This window comes from Manacus candei, unplaced genomic scaffold (genome assembly GCF_025592945.1).
Source record: "Manacus candei isolate 608988 ecotype Guabito, Panama unplaced genomic scaffold, ASM2559294v1 h1tg000067l, whole genome shotgun sequence".
In the NCBI taxonomy this organism is placed as follows: domain Eukaryota; kingdom Metazoa; phylum Chordata; class Aves; order Passeriformes; family Pipridae; genus Manacus; species Manacus candei.
The window spans coordinates 13197929-13217343 of record NW_026138115.1 but is presented as its reverse complement, the minus strand read 5'-3'; the positions used below and the strand labels follow the sequence as shown (position 1 = coordinate 13217343).

Genomic DNA, 19415 nt, shown 5'->3' with positions numbered 1-19415 from the left:
GCATTTCGTCTAGGGCAGTTCCCTTAAATAGTTAGAACAACTATTTAAAAAGAAACTCCTGTTAGAGAAAGAAAAAAAAGAATGTACAGACACAATTATCTATATAAAAACAGTGACACAAAACAAAAATTCCACAAACCAAAACCCAGTGGTTACAAACTTAGACCTAATTTCTATTATCAGAATACTGTTGAACACTTTCTAAAGGGGTCACAGAAAAAGTGCATCACAGCTCTGAGCACAAGACAGTCTGAAACAAGAAGCAGTGTCCACTTTTCCCTAAGAGGTTTAGTAGTATTACAAACACTTCCTTGTCAAGCTAAGTAGAGAACTTTTCTTTGCCTGTTACACATATGCAATCTTGCTTTCATTCAGACTTGACTCTTGCTAAAAGTGGCCCATTACACAACCGAAAACATGAGACATTTGGCACCAAAGGTAAAGCAAGAAAAGGGAACCTGACACTGTTGCTTAACGGTTCAGGCAGTGAGCCAGAGCAGAGGATCCTTCCTGGGATCCTTCCTGCTCCTCACTGATGTAATTATTCTATACCTTACAGTAATCTTAGAGCATTAGCATTTTTCAGAGCAGAAGAGATGCACGGGCACACTATGGAAAACGAACATCAGGGATTTTAAGACATGCAAATCACGTACAATTGCTTTCCCTATACAGTTTCTTTGTTGCACCATATAAAGCACCTAAAAGGGAAAAAGATTCCCAAGTTAAAAAAGAAATCCCACCATCATTGAAAAGATCAGGTAAAAAAATGAACCATCATTAGATTACAGCAGTTGGAACCACTGAAAAAAAAAGACACAGGAGGACTTAAAAAACTTTCCCTCCAATACTTCAGGGACATTTTTCTTCTTTTAGTCCTTTTCCTCTATTTCAGGGTGTATGATCAGTGGCCATAACTTGCTAATAACCATGTTTTTCCCCTTCAGGGAATGGTAAACTTAGAATTGTCAGCAAGATGCTGTTGGCAAGTTTGTAAGCCAGTTTAGAAACGGAGGCATGTAATTCACAACGTATTTACAACTTGTATATGAAGAGTAAGTAGGACAAATGATAGATGTACTGTCAATTACTGTTGTGCAAGTTGCAAATAGAGTCATATAGTAGGAAATAAGCCACATCATGCCTGGCTTGGAAAGAGCAGACATATTTGAGTTGACCAAACACTAAGCCAAGTAAAGCTTTCAAACAGTTGCGATTCAAACTACTCTCATGCTGTCCCCTTTCATCTCAATCATTTGTTGCACTTCCCTGTTCTAGAGGTTATCACACCGATAATAAAAGCTTGTGGAAGGGAACCCATGTCTGCACATCAGTCTCTGGCACAAATCTAGCTTAAACTCATCTTCAGTGGCAACTGATACCCAGACAGCAAACTCCATGTAGGAGCAGCCACGATGCAGAAACAGCTTTGGATCAACTGTGCCATAGGGCATTAACATCTAGTGTTAACACACCAAAACCTGCATTTTCATCTTAAACTACTACAGCAACATCTGCCAGAGCATAAGAGTTTTGTACACAGTGGTTATCAGAGGAAAGTATTGTCTAATAGGGTGTGTGGCAGTTGTTGCTCTGGAAGACCCTGGTATGTGCTGTGCTGGTAACCCATACTGCACTCTCACAGGTGACAAGCAAAGCAGTCCTGCAAGCACAGAGCATGGCTCATCCTCAGTGTGCCATCCAGACAGGATGGCCTTGGGAAGGATGAAGCATCTTTACATACTTCTCCAAGACAAAACTCCAGCTCTGAATTGCAAAAGGATCCTAAGGAATCCAGACCTGAGGTATCACTGGAAAACAAAATGACTTTATGCACTTTGGATCTTCTCTCTCACCCCTAGAGCACCATCAGAGGCAGTCAAGGAAGGAATGTGTATCCAAGTCAAGCTAAAATCCTGCTTTGGTTTAAATTTTTCTTGCAACCTTTTATTTCCAAGTTTTACAGCACAAATGCAAAACCTGAGAATCTGGAAGTCTGCAATGTAAATGTTTCCCACATTTTACAGTCAATATTCTGATCAAGGTGATCCACATAAACAAGGCTTATATTGCTTTTGCAGAAACAGTATAAAAAGCAGCATATATTTTTACAACCTAAATAACACTCAGAAGAAACTCACTGTAGAGCAACATGATATATTGGCCTCAACAGTAATTCTGATTTAGAGTATTCCCCCAGAAAGATTACTCATTCCTGCCTAAGGGTACAATCTGTCTCCCAGTGCATCAGTATAATTGTAGGGCCACACAAACAAGGTCACTGAAACGATCCATGTTAAATAAGCATGAACTTAAGGGTAAAATTTGCTGTTAATTAATACATATAGTTCAGGACAAGTAGAATAGTAAGAAAATAGTAATATTTCCTCATGATTGATTGCCTTGAAAACTAACAATCTAACTTTTTTCAGTTTTACAGTGTTACACAGCAGTAGATTAATTATTTGGTTTTTTCCCCCAACATGCTGCTCTAAAGCATCCAGTCCTTCAGAAGAAGCAAGTGGGTTTGGCATGCGGGGTTTTTCTGTGGTGTTGGGGCGGGTGGGGTTTGTTTGTTTGTTACAGAAGCTTACACAACATCAGAGACATACAGTTTAAATTTCGAGACTTACCAAGAGGTGCTTTGAGAAACCTGCGCTCAATTCCTTGTTCTATCTGAAGCAGTGCAGATGCCAAGCAGTGGACCACATTATTGACTGGCTGAGGGGTACTTGTGCTTGTTGATGCAGCACTTGGAGCTTCAGTTTTTAATCCAATAAGTCTAGAACAGAAACACATAAATTATCTTTGAATATTTTGAGTTTAATACCAGAGATATTCCTACATGTCTGTATCCACAGTAGATTCTTTTATTTTAACTTTCTTTACATGCATGGACTGTGGACATGAACAGATACTGCACAGGTGTGATTAGTTATCCTAGTTCTTATGTTTGCTTAATTAGCTTAGTTAATCTAGATAAATCATCTTTAGGTAAGTTATTTAAATTTCAAGAAATGTGGATGACAAATTTCAATACAATTATTAAGATTTCAGAAACATTTGATGCAACATCTATCAGCTGGTTTACGAGAGATGTCTGTGAAGAGTACAGTCCCAATAATTTTTCAGTGAAAACACTTCCAGTGGTGAGGTGTAGCCTTTTAGAGTATTTCCACCTGCACAAGTTCAACTACGCAGATTCTTACAGTTCATAAGATTTTTGAAAAGAAAATAAATCAAATAAAAACAGAATGTAACTTTAGAATGTAAATCAAGAATTGTTAACTTATATGTTCTCATCCTTGGAGGATCTTTCTAAAACACTAACTCTTCGTGTAAGGGTGATAAAAAAAGAAATAAGAAAAAAGAACAACAAAACAAAATCCAACCAAACAAAAAACCCAAACCAACCAAACAAAACACCAAAAAAGTAGTTTTCCAATAAAATGGGATTAAAAGACTAAGCAATCATTTCAAAGTGTAGTTAATCTTTCTGAACCACAAACATTAAGTATAGTGCAGGAGAGCAACTCGCACTAATGAAAATAAAATTCAATTTATATTTGGGGTTTATAGAGAAACAACTAATTAAGATTCTCTGGATTCTGCTTTATTCTGATGCATAAGGAATGCTTTTGGTCGTCCCTGTTCTTTTTTCACACTTAAAAGCTGTTCATTATATTTTGCAGTCACACACATTTTGAGAGCCTGAAAGCAAACAGAAAGAAAGCTGCATAGTTATTTACATTTCACTAGTCAAACTCCAAGGTCTTAATGAGATGTCACTCGCTCTGAGGTGGATAAAAAGCCCAGCATCAAAAGCAATCTGTCACATGATTTCAGAATCCCATAGTGTGTTTTAATATGCAAGTCTTTATTAGAGTAGACTTTATTCAGAAACTCTGATTGAGTCGGTAGTCGGTATCAAATGGAAAAAAAATGAAGCAACAAGCTTCTGTAGAATTGAGAGCTGGCAGTGGAGCGAGTGCCCAAAGTAAGTGGAGACAGATAAATTTTAGCTGCTTAATTAAAACAGTGGAATATTTCTATGTTGTGGTTTTCAGGAACCAAACATCTGTAAATTGTGTCATTAATATAAAGGATGAGCCTATCCATTTTGCATGTAACTAGAGAACTCTGATTTGAAGGGCAGTCTTATATGAAAATACTAATTCAGAAAGCTGAAATAAAAAGGGAAAAAAAAAACTTAGAGAACTTTAAATTCCTAACATCCAATACAACATTCAAGAGTCCACTCAGAAATTCAATTTTTATTAAAGTCCAACAGCAGATAATCTCCAGAATACCTAAGCAAACAGTATGTTGGTACAATGATTGTCTCCAATAAATCTTTTCCTGAAGTATTTCAACATTTATATCCTATCAAGACATTTAATTTTATATGTATTAAGTCAATTAAGGTAGATCTTTATTTCCAAGAAGTATGTTACTTCTGATAACTAAAAATTTAGAAATGTTCACCATTTCTGTAGTTTCTGAAATTTGATTTACAACAAAAACTTATATCAGAGTCCCACACGTATTTCAAATCTTTGTTTAAAAACCAAACGAAGTCCCCCAAAACAATTCTACAGCTGCAACACTATATGATTTGAGGTTTCCTCTCTCTTACTGTATTGGAGCTTGCTCTACTGAAGTATTATAATCTTACAACTTCATGAATGATATCTCCTTTTTGCTGCAGTGCTAAAAAGTAATTCAGACCATGGCCTGTTGCCTTGATGGGTCTTCCTGTGACTCATGAAGAGGTACACTGGCCAGTTCAACCAGCAATTTGTTACTATTACCATCTTTCCTTTTTAACACTCTTACTCTTTCCACAAATTTAAGTAATTTTTTGTTTTGGTTTGGTTTTTTTCCTTCTGGAAAAGAAAACATCAATTACCAGATTAGTTTTTCTCTGCATTTTAAATTATTTTAAAATTAATCCACGTGTTACTTCTTTGATAATTAATGTTCACTTTGAGTAGCACAATATCTGAATTCCTAAAGTTGTAAAAATTGGTGCCTTAATCTTATATGGTAATAGAACAGCATCATTTAGAGACTATAAACCAGTGCAAAAATCTCACGTTTTACAACTCAAATCTTAAAAAACACCATTTCAAGGAATTTGAGGGTAAAAACAACTTGAAGATCCAAGTCCTCCCCCAAAAACCCAAACCAGAGCACTGCTATAAAACTCATAGCAAAGAGCCATTATTTAAACTATAGCTCTTACCTGTCTTTCACAATAAACTTATCTTGATCATCAGTTTCCATTACTTCAGATTCTTCATTCACAGTTTTAATAATACCATTTTCTTTGTTTTCATCACTCAGAAACTCATATCGCCCATGTTCTAAGGCTGCTCTCCAAGCCTGTCTGTCTGTAACCTGAAGCAAACATACAACTTTGAGGTTTCTAAAGAATCAAAGGCCACAAACTTTTAGTGCCAATTACTCCCTACATTTAATTTAATTATGCCTTTAGTAAAACCATAGCATTCAAGAGTTCCCATTTAAGTTACAGACTCGATGGCATCACTGTGTTCCTAGGCATTCTACAAGTCACAAATACCTTAATAGCCCCCAACGTTCCTTGGTAGATCCTGTCTTCAATGTCCAAAAGAAAGTCTCTAAGTCTCAGTTCAAGCTGCTTCTCTGCAGATAGGTGAGAGCCATCGTGAGCATTCTGCATCCTTCCCCGTCCTGAAGGAGGTCTGATGTCACTTTGAGGTTTGTCTGCAAGAACAGCAAGTAATTTGGTGTTAGTGGACCTTATTCCTTAAAGCAGCCATTGGTGAAGGGAACAAAAGTAGTACAGGGCAGAACCAAGTAAACATGAGTTCAAAATTCCCTTCCTGTAGCAAGATGTTGCCAACACCAACATCTCTATGCCAGCTAAGGCATCTGAACCAACCAAGTAGAGTATTCTTTAGAGGGATGACCTCTAGATTGGCATCCACCCATCCCAACGCATAGAATGGGAAATCCTTGTAATTTAAAAGTAGTTCTTCTGCCTTAAAATGCTTTCTAAAGTAGTAGATAAGCAAACAACAACTCTGCTATAAGTGTAAGGAGAAAAAAAAAAAAGATAATAAAGTCACATTTCTAGTATTTGATGGCTCTTACTTTACAAGAGAACCCTTCAGTTTTCTTTCCTGCAAGGATCTTTATCACAGAAACACTTAAAACAAACATGTGCTGAGAATCACAAAACCTATCAAAACAAATATAAGCCCTTTTAAAAACTTAACTTTTAAACAAAACAAACAGACCAGACTTATTGTGTCCTCTAATTAAAGGCAGGGAAAAAAAGAACAAGACAGCACAATAATTTATGAAACCTAGGAAAGAGTTGATGATGGGCTGTCAAGTAAAACCTCTTATAAGAGAACTCAAAGTTCATGCAAAAACTCTAAAGCCACAGGAAAGTTTGCCCAAATCCTAAAGTAGTGCTCGCAAATCTGCATAAGTGGTGAACACTTCTGTTCACAGGATTTACCTTAAAACTTTTGAGTGCAGTGATGAGAAGTTACATGCAAGAACTTAGAGGTATTTAACAAAAAAAAATACAATAAAGCTGTTGTTAAGAAAGCACAAGGTGAATTTCTAAGGTGCTCTCAATTGCTGAAACAATTCCCTGTAACTGAAAATATTCTGAAAATGTATACTAGCAACTCTGATGCCTGGATGCGGGAAATGTCCTTTTTCGTTTAAAAGCAAAGAAGAAATGCAATGAGCAGAACTGAAAAAGCAGCAACTGCTTTGCAAATAAGTGATGAGGAGAAGTTAATGGATACTGGAATTAAATCAAGTAATAGCACATATCAATTTTATTTCCATGCTCTGTTGAGTGGGAACTGGAAAAGGCAGAAGGGCAGTCTACAGTGCAAGAGAATTACGAAGTTGTTCTCATTTGTCTTGCAAGTCATTTGAGTGAAGGCAATAGGGCAGCAGCTGGAGTCCACAGCAGAAAAGCTCCCAACAAAGCTACACATGGCCACTTATCCCTGCCTATCACACAGTGGTGGCAGCATTGGCATTGGACCACTGCATTTGAATTTTTTTCATCTCTATTAAAGTGAAGTTCAAAGTTGCCTTGGCTGTGAAAATCAGGTTGCTTCAGGGCAGAAAGCAACACACAAAATACAGATAAAGGCGCAGCAATTAGGAAAATATGCATAAACTCAAATGTATCAGAAGACAATAGAGATTTTTCTAACCAAAAACCTACAAATATAGACATAAGGCCTCCAAATAAAGCTTAATTACTACACAGAAACTCTGTACTGTGCTGGTTTCCACCAAAAGAAATGGTAGATCAGTTATAAATTTAGCAGTACCTGATGTGCTCACAGCACGTCCTAGCATACACACTCCAGGAAAACAGAATTTGTCTCTGCTGTGAATAATTCTCCCTTGTCCCAATATAGATAACTCAAAATCCTCACACTGATTTTCATAATTGAAAACAAAATGCAATTTATTAAACATTACCCTTGGGAGTTTCATTTTAGTAACATCCTTCACCTGCCAACATGCCATAAGCAATCCAGCTGCAAGCTTGTATATAAAGAATTTTAGTGGTGTTTGGAGCTAACGGCTTGCCAATAAATTGCTAAGTACTGGGCTAGCAGAAAAGGGAAAAAAACCCTAAATACTAGGTCTAGGATGGTTTTTCAGTACACTCCTACATTTAGAAACCCATAAAAATATCTGTTATACTGTTGTTTCCTCCTCTATTGAGCGCCTGCCAAAGGAAGAAAAAAGGAAAAAAAAAATAGAAGAGTAATATCACAGAATCCCAATGCACCGATGTTAATCCACATACTAACCAACATAGCTATGCTATTTTTTAGTGCATATTAATCTTCACTCCTCAGTTAATCTTTTCCCAAAGGTCAAATTACTTCCTAAGGATGTTTGCTTAAAAGCCAATCCCAGTTTTCTAAGCAGTAAGATAACAGAAAAATTATTACTTTTTTTTTTAGCATGAAACACCAGAAATACCACAAAGGTATATAAAAGGGGAAATAAAAAAAAAGGAAGGAAAGAAAAAAACAGTGTGTTTTCCATCAAATGAAACCAAGCTTCAGAATAATTCTTATTTTTCAGAAATTACAATTAAATGAAAATTAGAGGTTTCTAGAATATTATATAGAAATTGTATCTGTGGAAGCAAATTAACACCAAAAATCTTTCATTTACCTGGAATATGGAATTTTTCCACAGGAAAACTGCTTAGTTGTTCATATATTCTAGTTTTCTCTTGTAAAAGAGTTTCTTTTAAGGCACTCTCCCTATGTCCTCGGGAATTGAGAGCCTCTAGGAGTTGGTCCAGTTGTTCCCGAGAACTGTAAAAGCACCAACGGTTTGGTTTATATACTGGCCTTGGCACCTCTACAACAACACTGGTGTGTGAATCTTGGTCATTATTGGAGGTAGATTCAGAGGATTTCAAAGACTCTCCAGTTTTACTGAATACCTGAGGTTCATTTGTGCAAGACTGTCCACTATTCTGAAAGGAAGAGGTTCGAGGCAACAACATGTCTTCTGTGAGACCAGAATAGTCCTCCTCTATAAACAATCCAGGAAGAGAAGGGAAAATCCAGTAGCGTCGGTACAGACGGTCACGACCTAACGGGGTGATATTTGTGCAGGCTGTTGCATTCTGAATCTTTTCTAACAGTTCCTTCTCTTTCTTTTGTTGCTCCTGTTTTAAAGCTTCTTCATCTTCAGCAGCAAGAGGTTCACTCTTTTCACAAGTGGTCTCTTCTCGTCTTGTAAATTCTTTATATCCATTTTGCCCTCTCCTTCCTAAAGTTAAAAGAAGAAGTTTGGTAGAAATTCACTTATAATTTTTTTTTTTTTTAACCAAAAGCTCAAGTAAAGGGCTTGGTTTAGTTCTATCACTTTCCAATTATCTAAACTTACACTGTCAAAGACCATCAAGCTCAGTCAAGAGACAATACCAGTTTTAATAAAAAAACTCAAGTGATTAACTGTGCTTCCCTTGATGAAGGGGTAGCCATTTTGAATACACTTACACTCTGCAGGAACTAGACCAAGTCTCACTTACTGACACTTATTTTTAATACCATAAAAAGGAACCAAACTTTTAAGAACTGAAAAGCATGTTACAGAAGCATCTTGTAACGTAAAATTCTAGCAATTTCATTACTGAATACAAACTATGATTTGGACTTAATTTATCATTCTCAAAATGATCAATTTAACTTCCCAAAGGTCTCAAGCAAGACTAGAATCCCTATACATGAGCTTCTTTGGCAAAGTCAGGTACCTTACTTTATAACTTTTCTTTTTAAATATATATACTACTGTTTTCTCCCCGTCAACTTGTACCAGATGAAAATATTTCAGTTCACATCTTAGTTTACCAAAGTATAAGGTTCTGGTAGTCATCTAGAAAAGTATGTCTCCTAACTGATGCATGCAACCTTCAAGATGCTGTCAACACTCAATTTCTACTGGTTTCCAGTTAGACCTTCAGTCCCCCAGTTGCAGGAATGAAATAATACTTGTTCATCATCCATTCACAATGTCTCAAACATGGGTATTTGAGAAACCTGAAATCCTGTTTAGGATCTCATTGTTTCGCCATCCTAAAGCTGTAGTAAACATGCAAATTTGCATTACTGAATGACTCAATTTCCATCCCAGGTACTGTTCAGAACTGTACAAGTTTGCAACTTAAGTCCACAATGATCCAGGACTTTCACTGGCACAGACACTAGCACAAAGCCTTCCCAGCAGAAAGGCACAGATGAGCTAGATGCCCAAAGCCATCAACAATTCATCCCTCCTGTGGTGACACCTCTGTTTAGTTATGAATAGCAGGCTGCACCATTTACTGCACTGCAGCTCCTACTAGTACACTGCTGAGAAAATAAAATCTGGCAGTAAGACTGGTTGTATTTTCATACAGAACGCATGCTGCTTCATTAACAAAGGCAAACTAAACCCAAATGCTCAATCTAACTTTTAAAAAAAAAAAATACTTGTTGTTTTTGTAGCTTACTAAAAAAATAGAATCAAACCCACACCATCCTCTATTAGATGGGACTCCTACAACTCTCTCTCTAAGGGCACTACTTACAACAGTATGGTTTGTTAGGCAACAGCCTGAGACTTTTCAGACAAAAGAGGAATCCAGACAGCTGACCACAAGAACTACATCAGGCTGGCTCAATGTACTTAGTAGCCCATTATCATCATGTTTGGGTGTGGGTTTTCACTTTTCCTTTAAAATATTACATGAAAGACTGATACTTTTATATAAAACACAAGAACTTCCCAGGGGCATGCATGCATATATACAAGTACACAAACAAATACATTATAGCATTACCTCTTCGTCGTTTTTTGTTTGGTCCCAGTTCTTCTTCATCCTCTGTCACTGTGTCCATGTCTTGCTCTTTACGCTCAATCTCTTTGCTCTCTGTACTGGTATCTAGGTCTTCTCGTTCCTCTTCCCTGACACAGTAAAAAAACCAAAAGGTGACTAAACAACAAACCACACATAAGATGAATGATAAAAAATATACAATAAAATATGCCATCTTTGACACAAAAAATATTTTTCTCTTGCAAGTACTTAAGCTAGTAAAATATCTATAATGCTTTTAAAAAATAAACTTAATATATTAAAGCCCAGGAAAAAACCATATTAAAGACTAAAGCATGCTCTTTGGTATCCACACTTTCATTTGAAGAGTATTATTATAATCAGATCCTTTTTGGCGACATTCTAGCGTAGTTCTGTTGACATGGATTTTCTTCATGTCTAAAAAACGTTTCCTCCTCAAAATATGCTTATTTCACATTTTTGCCTCATCTAACAATTATAATTAAAAACCTACAGAACCACATGTAATTATTACATTTATTTTATTATTTTCTCTCAATAATAATTTCCAAAACATAGCACAAATCTATCTTTGGCCCATGCTCACCTTTAGAAGCATATTTATTTAACTAACTACCTTCCTCAAGCAGGTAAAGACATAGTATTGTATGCACACTTTGGGTTTTTTTCCTCGAATCATATACAGCTGCATGTGCCTGAATCTTACCACCTGAAAACATGCAGTTTTATTAACAGAACAAAAAAATTTTGGTTTTATGGAAATCACCTGGCATAACAGAGCATTTAAAAGAAAAAAAAATGCTATGAAATTTGATTAGTGAATTGTTATGTGAGGTCAGTATTTTCTAGCTCAGATCAATTCCTCAAGAGATAATGAACTACAATGGTCTGTATGAAGATACTCATAGAGATTAAATCAATGCAAGACAAAGCAATGCAAAAGACAAATTAGAATTTGTAAGTTTCTCTTGACAAGCTTCCAAAATAATTATGAGTATAGTAAAAATCACTTTCATAAACCAATTATAGAACACTAGGAAGAAAATAAAATCATACTTAAAATATACTTTTGCATATGATCAAGTCAACAAACACCATATAGGTTAGGTCTGGCCATGTAACTGAAAAGTGCTATATCATATATACCACAGTAATACTATGTATCATACCCAACAGATATTTCTACAGCAGGAATTCTTTGCTCCTCTTCCTTCAGCTTTTCTTGTTTTTCTTTCATTTTTAACTCTTGTTCTTTCAATCTTTCTTCTCTTTTCTTACGTATCCTAGTAGTAGGAAGGATATAGAAAACCAGTTGCAATTAATCTACTATCTGATCTGTCCACATCTTTTTCCTTTTATACTAAAACACAATCCAAAAATAGCACTAATGTGAGAATGCACAACATTTAGCACAACAAAGTTTCATTCCTGTCTACGGTCTCAAGAAACCAGTATAAAACAGAAACATTACTATTTTTTCTCGTATGCCTTCTGCAACCAAGGAATTAATCTCATTTGTAGCAACAAAATTTAGTTTTCCATATCCTAGTTTTACCTTGCTGCTGCTGCCTCTCGTTCTTTGCGATGCTGTTCTGCCTTTAATTCTCGGAACTCCTGTTTCGCTTGTCGTAGCACATCAACAGAGTCCTCAATGAAATCTCGAGTGGAGACGAGAGTCAGAAGTTTCCCACAGAGAGCATGAAGGATCTTCATCTTCTCTCCTAATAAAATTCAGACCAACATTTATATTTCATTATATAATTGATAATAAGCCTTACTCTTACACACTCCAGACTGGATTTGTTCTCACTCAAGAACTAGTGAACAGTCAAACATCTGCAGTCTACCAGCTGTACTTGCAAAGAGACATTTCCTGAAATATCTGCCTTTATTTTTAATTTATTAACTTTTATCACCAAAAGAAGTAGTAAAATGCAATATTATCTTCAAAACAGAGATAAAGGAACAGTACATGGTATTTGTTTTCTCCATTTCCAAATAATGAATGAAAGACTCAAACCAGAACAACATAAAAAACAGGGGCTGAATCAAACACTTCGATGCTTCTCCCAGAGAGATCCCCTCCTGCATGTAAAACTAACATTTTTAAAATGAGATTAAAAAAAGGCAACTCAGAAGTAATGAGACTGCCTAGCTCTGCAATCTCTGATGTGGTGGGACCTGTTTGTGGGGGCTGAAGCATAGGAGTGGGTTTTGGTCTAGGTGACCTCTACAGGTCCTTTCCAACCTAAATTATTCTATGATACAGTAAATTCTGACCATTACTGGTCTGAAGCCAGTTCTAAAATTGATCACTTAATAAGCAGTCTAGTAATTTCTAACATGTATTGTCTTTTATTACCTGGCAACAAATCATATACTGAGGTACTTGAAAGTTTCTTCAAGAGACCAGGATTACTTAATCTCAATTCCATGCAAGCATCATCAGTAGCATCAAACCCTCCTCGTTTCTGGTAACGGTATTTTGCATTGGCTGATGTTACATCAGCACCTGATGCTAGAATGTGAAGTCTGAGAATCTCAGAAAGAGTGCAGCTATCAAGATCCAAGTTTTTCAAATTGCAGCCTACAGTTGAGAAGAATGTATAGTTATTTTATACAGACATTTAAATGTATATAAATATAAAAATGTTATTTAAAATACACAGTAAATTAAGAACAGTAACAAAACAAGAAGTGAAACCCACACATACCCTGATGTAACTGGGGCCATGCAGCTGCCAAAGTTGCAACTGCAGACAGTGCAGATTTTGTGGGGTCTGCATCTTCATCCAAAGCCTCTGTTAAATCTTTAAGGAAATAAACACTTTATTCTAGTGCAAATTAAAACTTGTACTGTGGAGGGGAGGAAAGGAAGCTGTGTTTTAAAAGTTGCAGACAAAGCAAAAAGAGGGCCGATATTTACAAAAGCATCAATGTATTCAAAACTCAATTCAACGTCCAAATGAAAATTTACATATCTTTAAATGCAACTAAAAAAATCCAACTAAAAGCTAAAGACATGCACCACATGCTACATAAAGGGAGAACAGCATATAAGCTGTTAAAGCAACCACAACACAAAACATGCACAATGGCAACACAAAAGGCAGCAAAAACAAATCCATAAACACATTTGAAAGCACAAACAAGTAACAATGCAAGAAACACCTGTATTTCCTTTCCTCAAATAAACTACTATTTCCCATCATAAGTTTGTTTTTAGGAAACAATCCAAACCATTCACATATTTTGATACTGGCTATCACCATTCACCATACACTTTCTATCTAACTTAGATACAGCCTGTTCTGCACAAACACAATGACTAAGTCATGACTAAGAAAGCATATTTCACCAAAACAAGTACCTGCACTTAATGAACATCACACATAAGCAAACTGACCAGGAAAGCAGGGAAGTGAAAGGGAGAAACAGCAAATTCCTGTTTCTTAAACAGAAGTTTCCTCAGCACTTACAGGTATTTCTCCAGAGGGTTGGCAGAATTCTTTCAGCATTGTATGCTGTTTCAACAATTTTACGTCACTCAAATCCAAATCAATAAGCAGTTAAAGTCATCAAGTCAATACAGAGCCACAAATCCAAACTTAGACTACATAAAATGCAAATCCACAACCGTATTGTATGACGATTGACGGGTGTTTGAAAACTGTCACCCAGATACTGCAAAATGAACCTCTGCACCTCCTCTCTCCCTGTATCTATGTAACACAGTTTGAGAAAGTACTGTACATCCCAAAACCCTACACCCATGGTGTTCTCTGTTGCAGAAACACTGCCTGTACAGAATTTAACTGAGAAAACATGGTGACTACTATGAGTTTGGTTAACCAGATACAAAGCCAAGAACATGTAATTCCTTTACGGTAAAGAAGATGTCTAAACAAGAGTGACAAGAAGTGGAAGTTCCAAGGCATGTAAAACATAGTAGATGAAGTGCCTTACCCATTGCTCTGCTAAACTAGAAACAAAACAGCAGATTTTTGCAATTGCCAGCCCCATGAAGTCGAATTAAAATATGAAAGTTACATTACATTTTTTCTGATCTGTCCTATGAATAATAAAGAATCTAATCAACTATTCTATGATACCTGATAAAGGAATCTTTCCTTGTATTGCCAAAGCAATGCTCAGTAGTCAAAAAAATACAGGTTAATTGCTAAATTCAACAGTAATTAAAACACAGTCTGAATTTTTTAACACCATATCAAATCTGTAACTTTATTCAATTACAAAGAGCAACCTCTATTGCTGAAGATAGTGCTCATGCTTTATATAATTTATAGACTGGACATAAATCTTAAGCATGAAAATACAGAGTCTTCAAGGGAGGAATTAAAAGAACTTTCCTGTACCTCACATATCTGTCTTGTGGAGGCACCACAAAATTCACTTGACCTCAAATGGGGACTGCTCTTATGTTCCTACCTATCTCTAATGAAATAAAGACTAGCAGGAAGGGCCAAAGCTTCTCCTTTAAACAGCCAGCAAATTTGGCAGTCCAAACACCAGACTATGTAAATTTGTAACCAAGTCTGCACTTCTGATCAGGGGTTTAGTGATACTGAATACCTCTGAAAATGGGGGCAACTTCAGCCTTAGAGCAAAGACCAAAGGCAGAGTGACTGTGAGGCCCTTTACTGAAAGAAGGAGACATGGTAGTATGTAGGAGCTGTGGACGCATACTTCCCAGTCTTGAAAGACAATGAATATTGAATTCTCCATTATTGTTGTGCTGGGGAGTTTTAGATTTTTAATCTAGTTAGGTCCAGATTTTTTTGTAATAGATACACATAAAGACCTTTGAGGAGACTTAGGAAAAGTACTTGTTTCCGGACCCTCAGGAGAAACATCTAACAGTGCTGAAGGAAGAGGAGGAAGGTGAAGATGCTTCCTGCACCTCCAAAACATAAGCAGTGCTGTTAAAAGCTTATTATGCTTTGCTGGATACAATTGTAGTAACAGTGAGCTTCCTTTTTCTCTATTCCCCTCAACCCTTGCACTCCATGCCCAGTTTAAAGCTTTAATTTCAGACAAAAGAGAAAAACCAAGCCCATTTACATACAATATCCATGCATAATAAGATAAGGTTAAACAAAGGAATGCCATAAATCATGCAGCTTGAAGTTAATTCCAGTACCATTTCAGCTTTTCAGCAGTAAAATTAAGGATCTGACCTTTGGTCTCAGCATCAGCTATTTGATCTTTGGCCACTTCCTCTTCCTCTTCGGCCATTGCCTGAAAGATGGCAGTCAGGAAGAAAAACAGCAATTCACATAGTGGGCCTTCAGTGTCATTTCCTACAAGAGCTTCCTCTAAAACCTCTGTGAATAAAGTTTAAGAAGCGTCACTTTTGCCACAAAGTTGGAAAACGATTACGTACTGAAGAATGAAAACATTATTTTTCCTTTAGGTATGATAATCAAGTTACTTTTCCATAATTTACTGTGTATATTCCTGAGGACATGGTGTCAGAAAGAGTGCTGACAAAATAGCATTATTTTAATATATAACCGTGAGAATAAAGTACAAATAGATATTTTAGTAAGTAGAATAACAACTTGTACATTGAAATTAACTTTGATTTTACAAACACTGCAGAGTTGACTGTGAAGAGAAAACTGGATTGATATGCATCTGTAAGCACTAATATATTAAAGCCACACAGAAAATTTGTAGCAGTGGTACTTGGGTGCACTTAAGATGTTTGGTTGTTCAGCAGAAGAACAGACACCACAAAACTGGGGCTCCTTGCCACATAAACAACAACTTGCCTAAAGTTACTCCTTCGGGAAATTCATCTTGAAGATCAAAAAGTTCCCCAAAAGCATGTAAAAACTCCAAAACCATCAGAGCATCACCAAAGATCTCGGGAGGAAGTCTTGTCTTCACTGGCATTGGAATGGGAAGTTCCTGCAATCCAAATGGGACAACTTAATATCCCACTTGATTTCTGCAGAGTACACAAGTGATTAAAACCAAACAGTTTATTATTCTAAGGGGTGTATCTGTAGGGTTTCTTTACATTTTACCAAAAAGGGTCCTGCAAGGCACAGTAACATCTATGGCAGTACTAACTTTAGAAACTGAAAAGCATGCAACTTGAATGTAAAACTTTTGAGAAAAAAGTTTATTCGTGTTCATGAAGTTTGTATCTTTAACAAAGGAAGTCAAACTCACTACAAGTTACAACCATTTGCTATCAAGATTTTTCCTGTAAACCTGTATTATTTCACAAGAGTTTTGAATTTCAGTATGCTGTCTAGACAAGCAAAAATAAACATACTCTTAAAAGTTACTCATGATTGCTTGTGAAGACAAGCAAACAAAAACCCAACACATTCACATAAAACACACCCTTCTAATACTAGGATATGCAAGATCATGTCTGATGACTGCACGTTCTGGTATTGAGTTTTTTGCATTGGTAAGGCACTTGCAGCAGCTGAAGGTATTTTAAAGGGAGCTCATGTAACCATGTAACAAGACCACTTAACAGAGACACCACCTCCACATCACAGATGACAGTGTCTAACATTGTTTGACTTTGAAACTACTATCTTGATGTAACTCCTAAAGATTTGTCTTTTCAATGTTTCTTAGCAGACAGAGTTGTACAATTTCCAGAATGACACCTCCTTTCCACAACTATGGTAGTTCACAAACATTAACAAGAAGAATGCCCAATGCTATGCTTCATAGGAACATAGTAAGGTATTTCACCAATTTCCATAGAAGAGAATTTTTTAAAAAGCAGTCTCCACCTAAATTCATCTTTATTTATATTCTTGTCCTGAAAAATGCTCATTAAACAAGTATATTGCTAGAGTTCAAATCAAAAGAATGCCACAGGAAGCAAGAAGCCAATGTCCTTTATACCTTTTGCAGCCAAAAAATTTGGTTTCTTCATTACTTAAATCTTTTAAGTAACTCGGGTTTGTTCTAGGTGAGCTCATCTTGTATATTTAACAGAAAAATCAGGCATACTCAATACCCTCCACTCTAATGTCAGCACTTTAAACATACATTTGCTCCATGTGTAGACTGAATACAGCCTGCAAAACTTTTCTGGAGGTTGAAAATGCAGACGCAGACGATCCCATTAGCACTGCCACTGGGAAGTATTTACTACATGACTGCAGGTGATTCACAGCCCCTAGCATTCCAATCAGATTTAGATTTGCCTCTGCATTAGGAAATCTAGCCTGGGGTCCTTGCAAAGTATGAGCTTGAGTTACTCCAAATTCAATCATACCTTAAGATCATCACACTCCATATCTTCTCTAGGCTTACTCCACTGTTTCAGGTATTCCACATATTTTCTCTTTTCCTCACGCAGCTTCTCTCTTTCCTGAAAAAATGCCACAATTGTGTATAAAATATTGTCAGATGGCCCTATTGCAGTTTCTAAAACTGCACCATTTACTATGCAATCACACTGAAAAGTAAAGCATCACATTTAATTAGAATGAAGTAATGTATTAATTTTTATTTTGTATAAAATTATACTTGCAAAAATGTTTAAATGTCATGATACTTTGTCGTGATTAGTTGTTGCCTTTGTTTCGGGGTGTTTTGGGTTTTGTTTATAATGGAAGTGCCTGAAGAAAAAAATCTAAAAATTAGAATATTTATGAAAGTTGCGTCAAAAAAGACCATCAAAATAGTGGATGTGGCTGTGGTGAAATACTGTGGAATATATAATTTCTTCATATTCAAAGTGACAAAAAGTTATTTAGCAAGCAAAAAGAATCCACAAGGAAACCCACAACCATTTGATATGCTGTGAATCTGATGCAGTACAGCATCTTTAACACTCAAACAGAAGATAACCATCAAATCAAATAACTGTATGCATTACCATTGAGAAGAAAACCCAATCCACCACACTGAAATAGACCTTACTTCTGAAGTAAAGTGAACTTTGGTGAAGTAAAATTATAGACAACGTTAACCAGAAATACAAACCCATAATCAAATCTTATGACTGTCTGTTCTTCTGAAGTGCTTTACTAGGAACTGAAAACAGTTAATGGAAAATAACTTGAAACAGATAATAACTAAGAAACAAGAAAACTAGAAACCTGTTATACTGTTTCTATATGAAACACATATACTTCAAATGCATTACTTTTTCCTTTTCTATTTTGAGTCTCTCTTTCTCTTCTTTCTTTTTCATCCTTTCTTCTTCCACAATTTTCTTCAATTCTTCTCTCTTTTTTTCCTTATCTTCTTTCTCCTTTTTCCTAGCTTCTATAGCATTTGCCTTCTCTTGTTTTAATTTAGCTTTTTCAAAAGCTACAAAAGGGAAAAAACAGTTATTTTTTCTTTTGTAAAATGTTAGTTTTAACTGCTAAATAGGCTGAACTTTTTATAATTACCATATGAAAAAGATATTGTTATGAAGACTGAATTGTTTCTATGCCAACCACAAATTCAAACACTTGAAAGTTCTTCAGACAATCAGAGTTTTAAGCCTAAGTATTAGACATGTTCTACAGGTTCTCATCACTGTAATAAAGCTAAATTTATCTGGTTTTATGAGTATACAGAAGTTTATTGCTTGTTTTATTGGTTTCCCTCAAGTGACATATAAAGATGAGAACTGATTCCAACCATGTATAATTACAGCAAGATATTTAGTAATGACTGATTAATAAAAGCATGTCACAACCACGTGTGGCATATAACCATGAAATATCTGGGATAGTAAAAACCTTGAAATAGGTGATTTTTAAGTATTTAGTTATTACTGAATTACTGAAAAGTCAATACACTTGAAACTTACATACTATTTCAGTACATTTTGTTCAAGTTTTACTTCAGTTACACAGTTTAAGCTGAACTTTAATGTTATTGCCTGAGGAGATGCACATTTCTTTGTAGTCCTCTGCAGAAGAACAGCAGGATACAAATTTCCACTTTCTGTGGACAGACAATGCCTGTCAACCTACACACAGGCTAACAAATAAAAGGGGGTTTTACTGTCTTAATTGAA

At 36.0% G+C, this 19415-nt stretch overlaps 1 protein-coding gene across 5 annotated transcripts in view; it reads right to left on the bottom strand.

Annotated features, from left to right (window-relative positions):
- Positions 1–19415, bottom strand: part of BAZ1A (bromodomain adjacent to zinc finger domain 1A) — a 66823-nt gene that overhangs the window by 12072 nt on the left and 35336 nt on the right. For 3 of the 5 annotated variants that reach the window (XM_051806241.1, XM_051806240.1, XM_051806243.1), the window contains 13 exons: positions 18549–18715; positions 17673–17768; positions 16192–16330; positions 15595–15741; positions 13111–13206; positions 12759–12983; positions 11952–12117; positions 11566–11679; positions 10379–10503; positions 8218–8826; positions 5585–5748; positions 5246–5400; positions 2634–2782 (listed from right to left, as the gene is read on the bottom strand). In XM_051806241.1, coding sequence (XP_051662201.1) covers positions 2634–2782; positions 5246–5400; positions 5585–5748; positions 8218–8826; positions 10379–10503; positions 11566–11679; positions 11952–12117; positions 12759–12983; positions 13111–13206; positions 15595–15741; positions 16192–16330; positions 17673–17768; positions 18549–18715 — 2352 coding nt within the window. The remainder of the gene's footprint in view (positions 1–2633; positions 2783–5245; positions 5401–5584; positions 5749–8217; positions 8827–10378; positions 10504–11565; positions 11680–11951; positions 12118–12758; positions 12984–13110; positions 13207–15594; positions 15742–16191; positions 16331–17672; positions 17769–18548; positions 18716–19415) is intronic. The other 2 variants (XM_051806244.1, XM_051806245.1) reach the window with 1 other exon arrangement.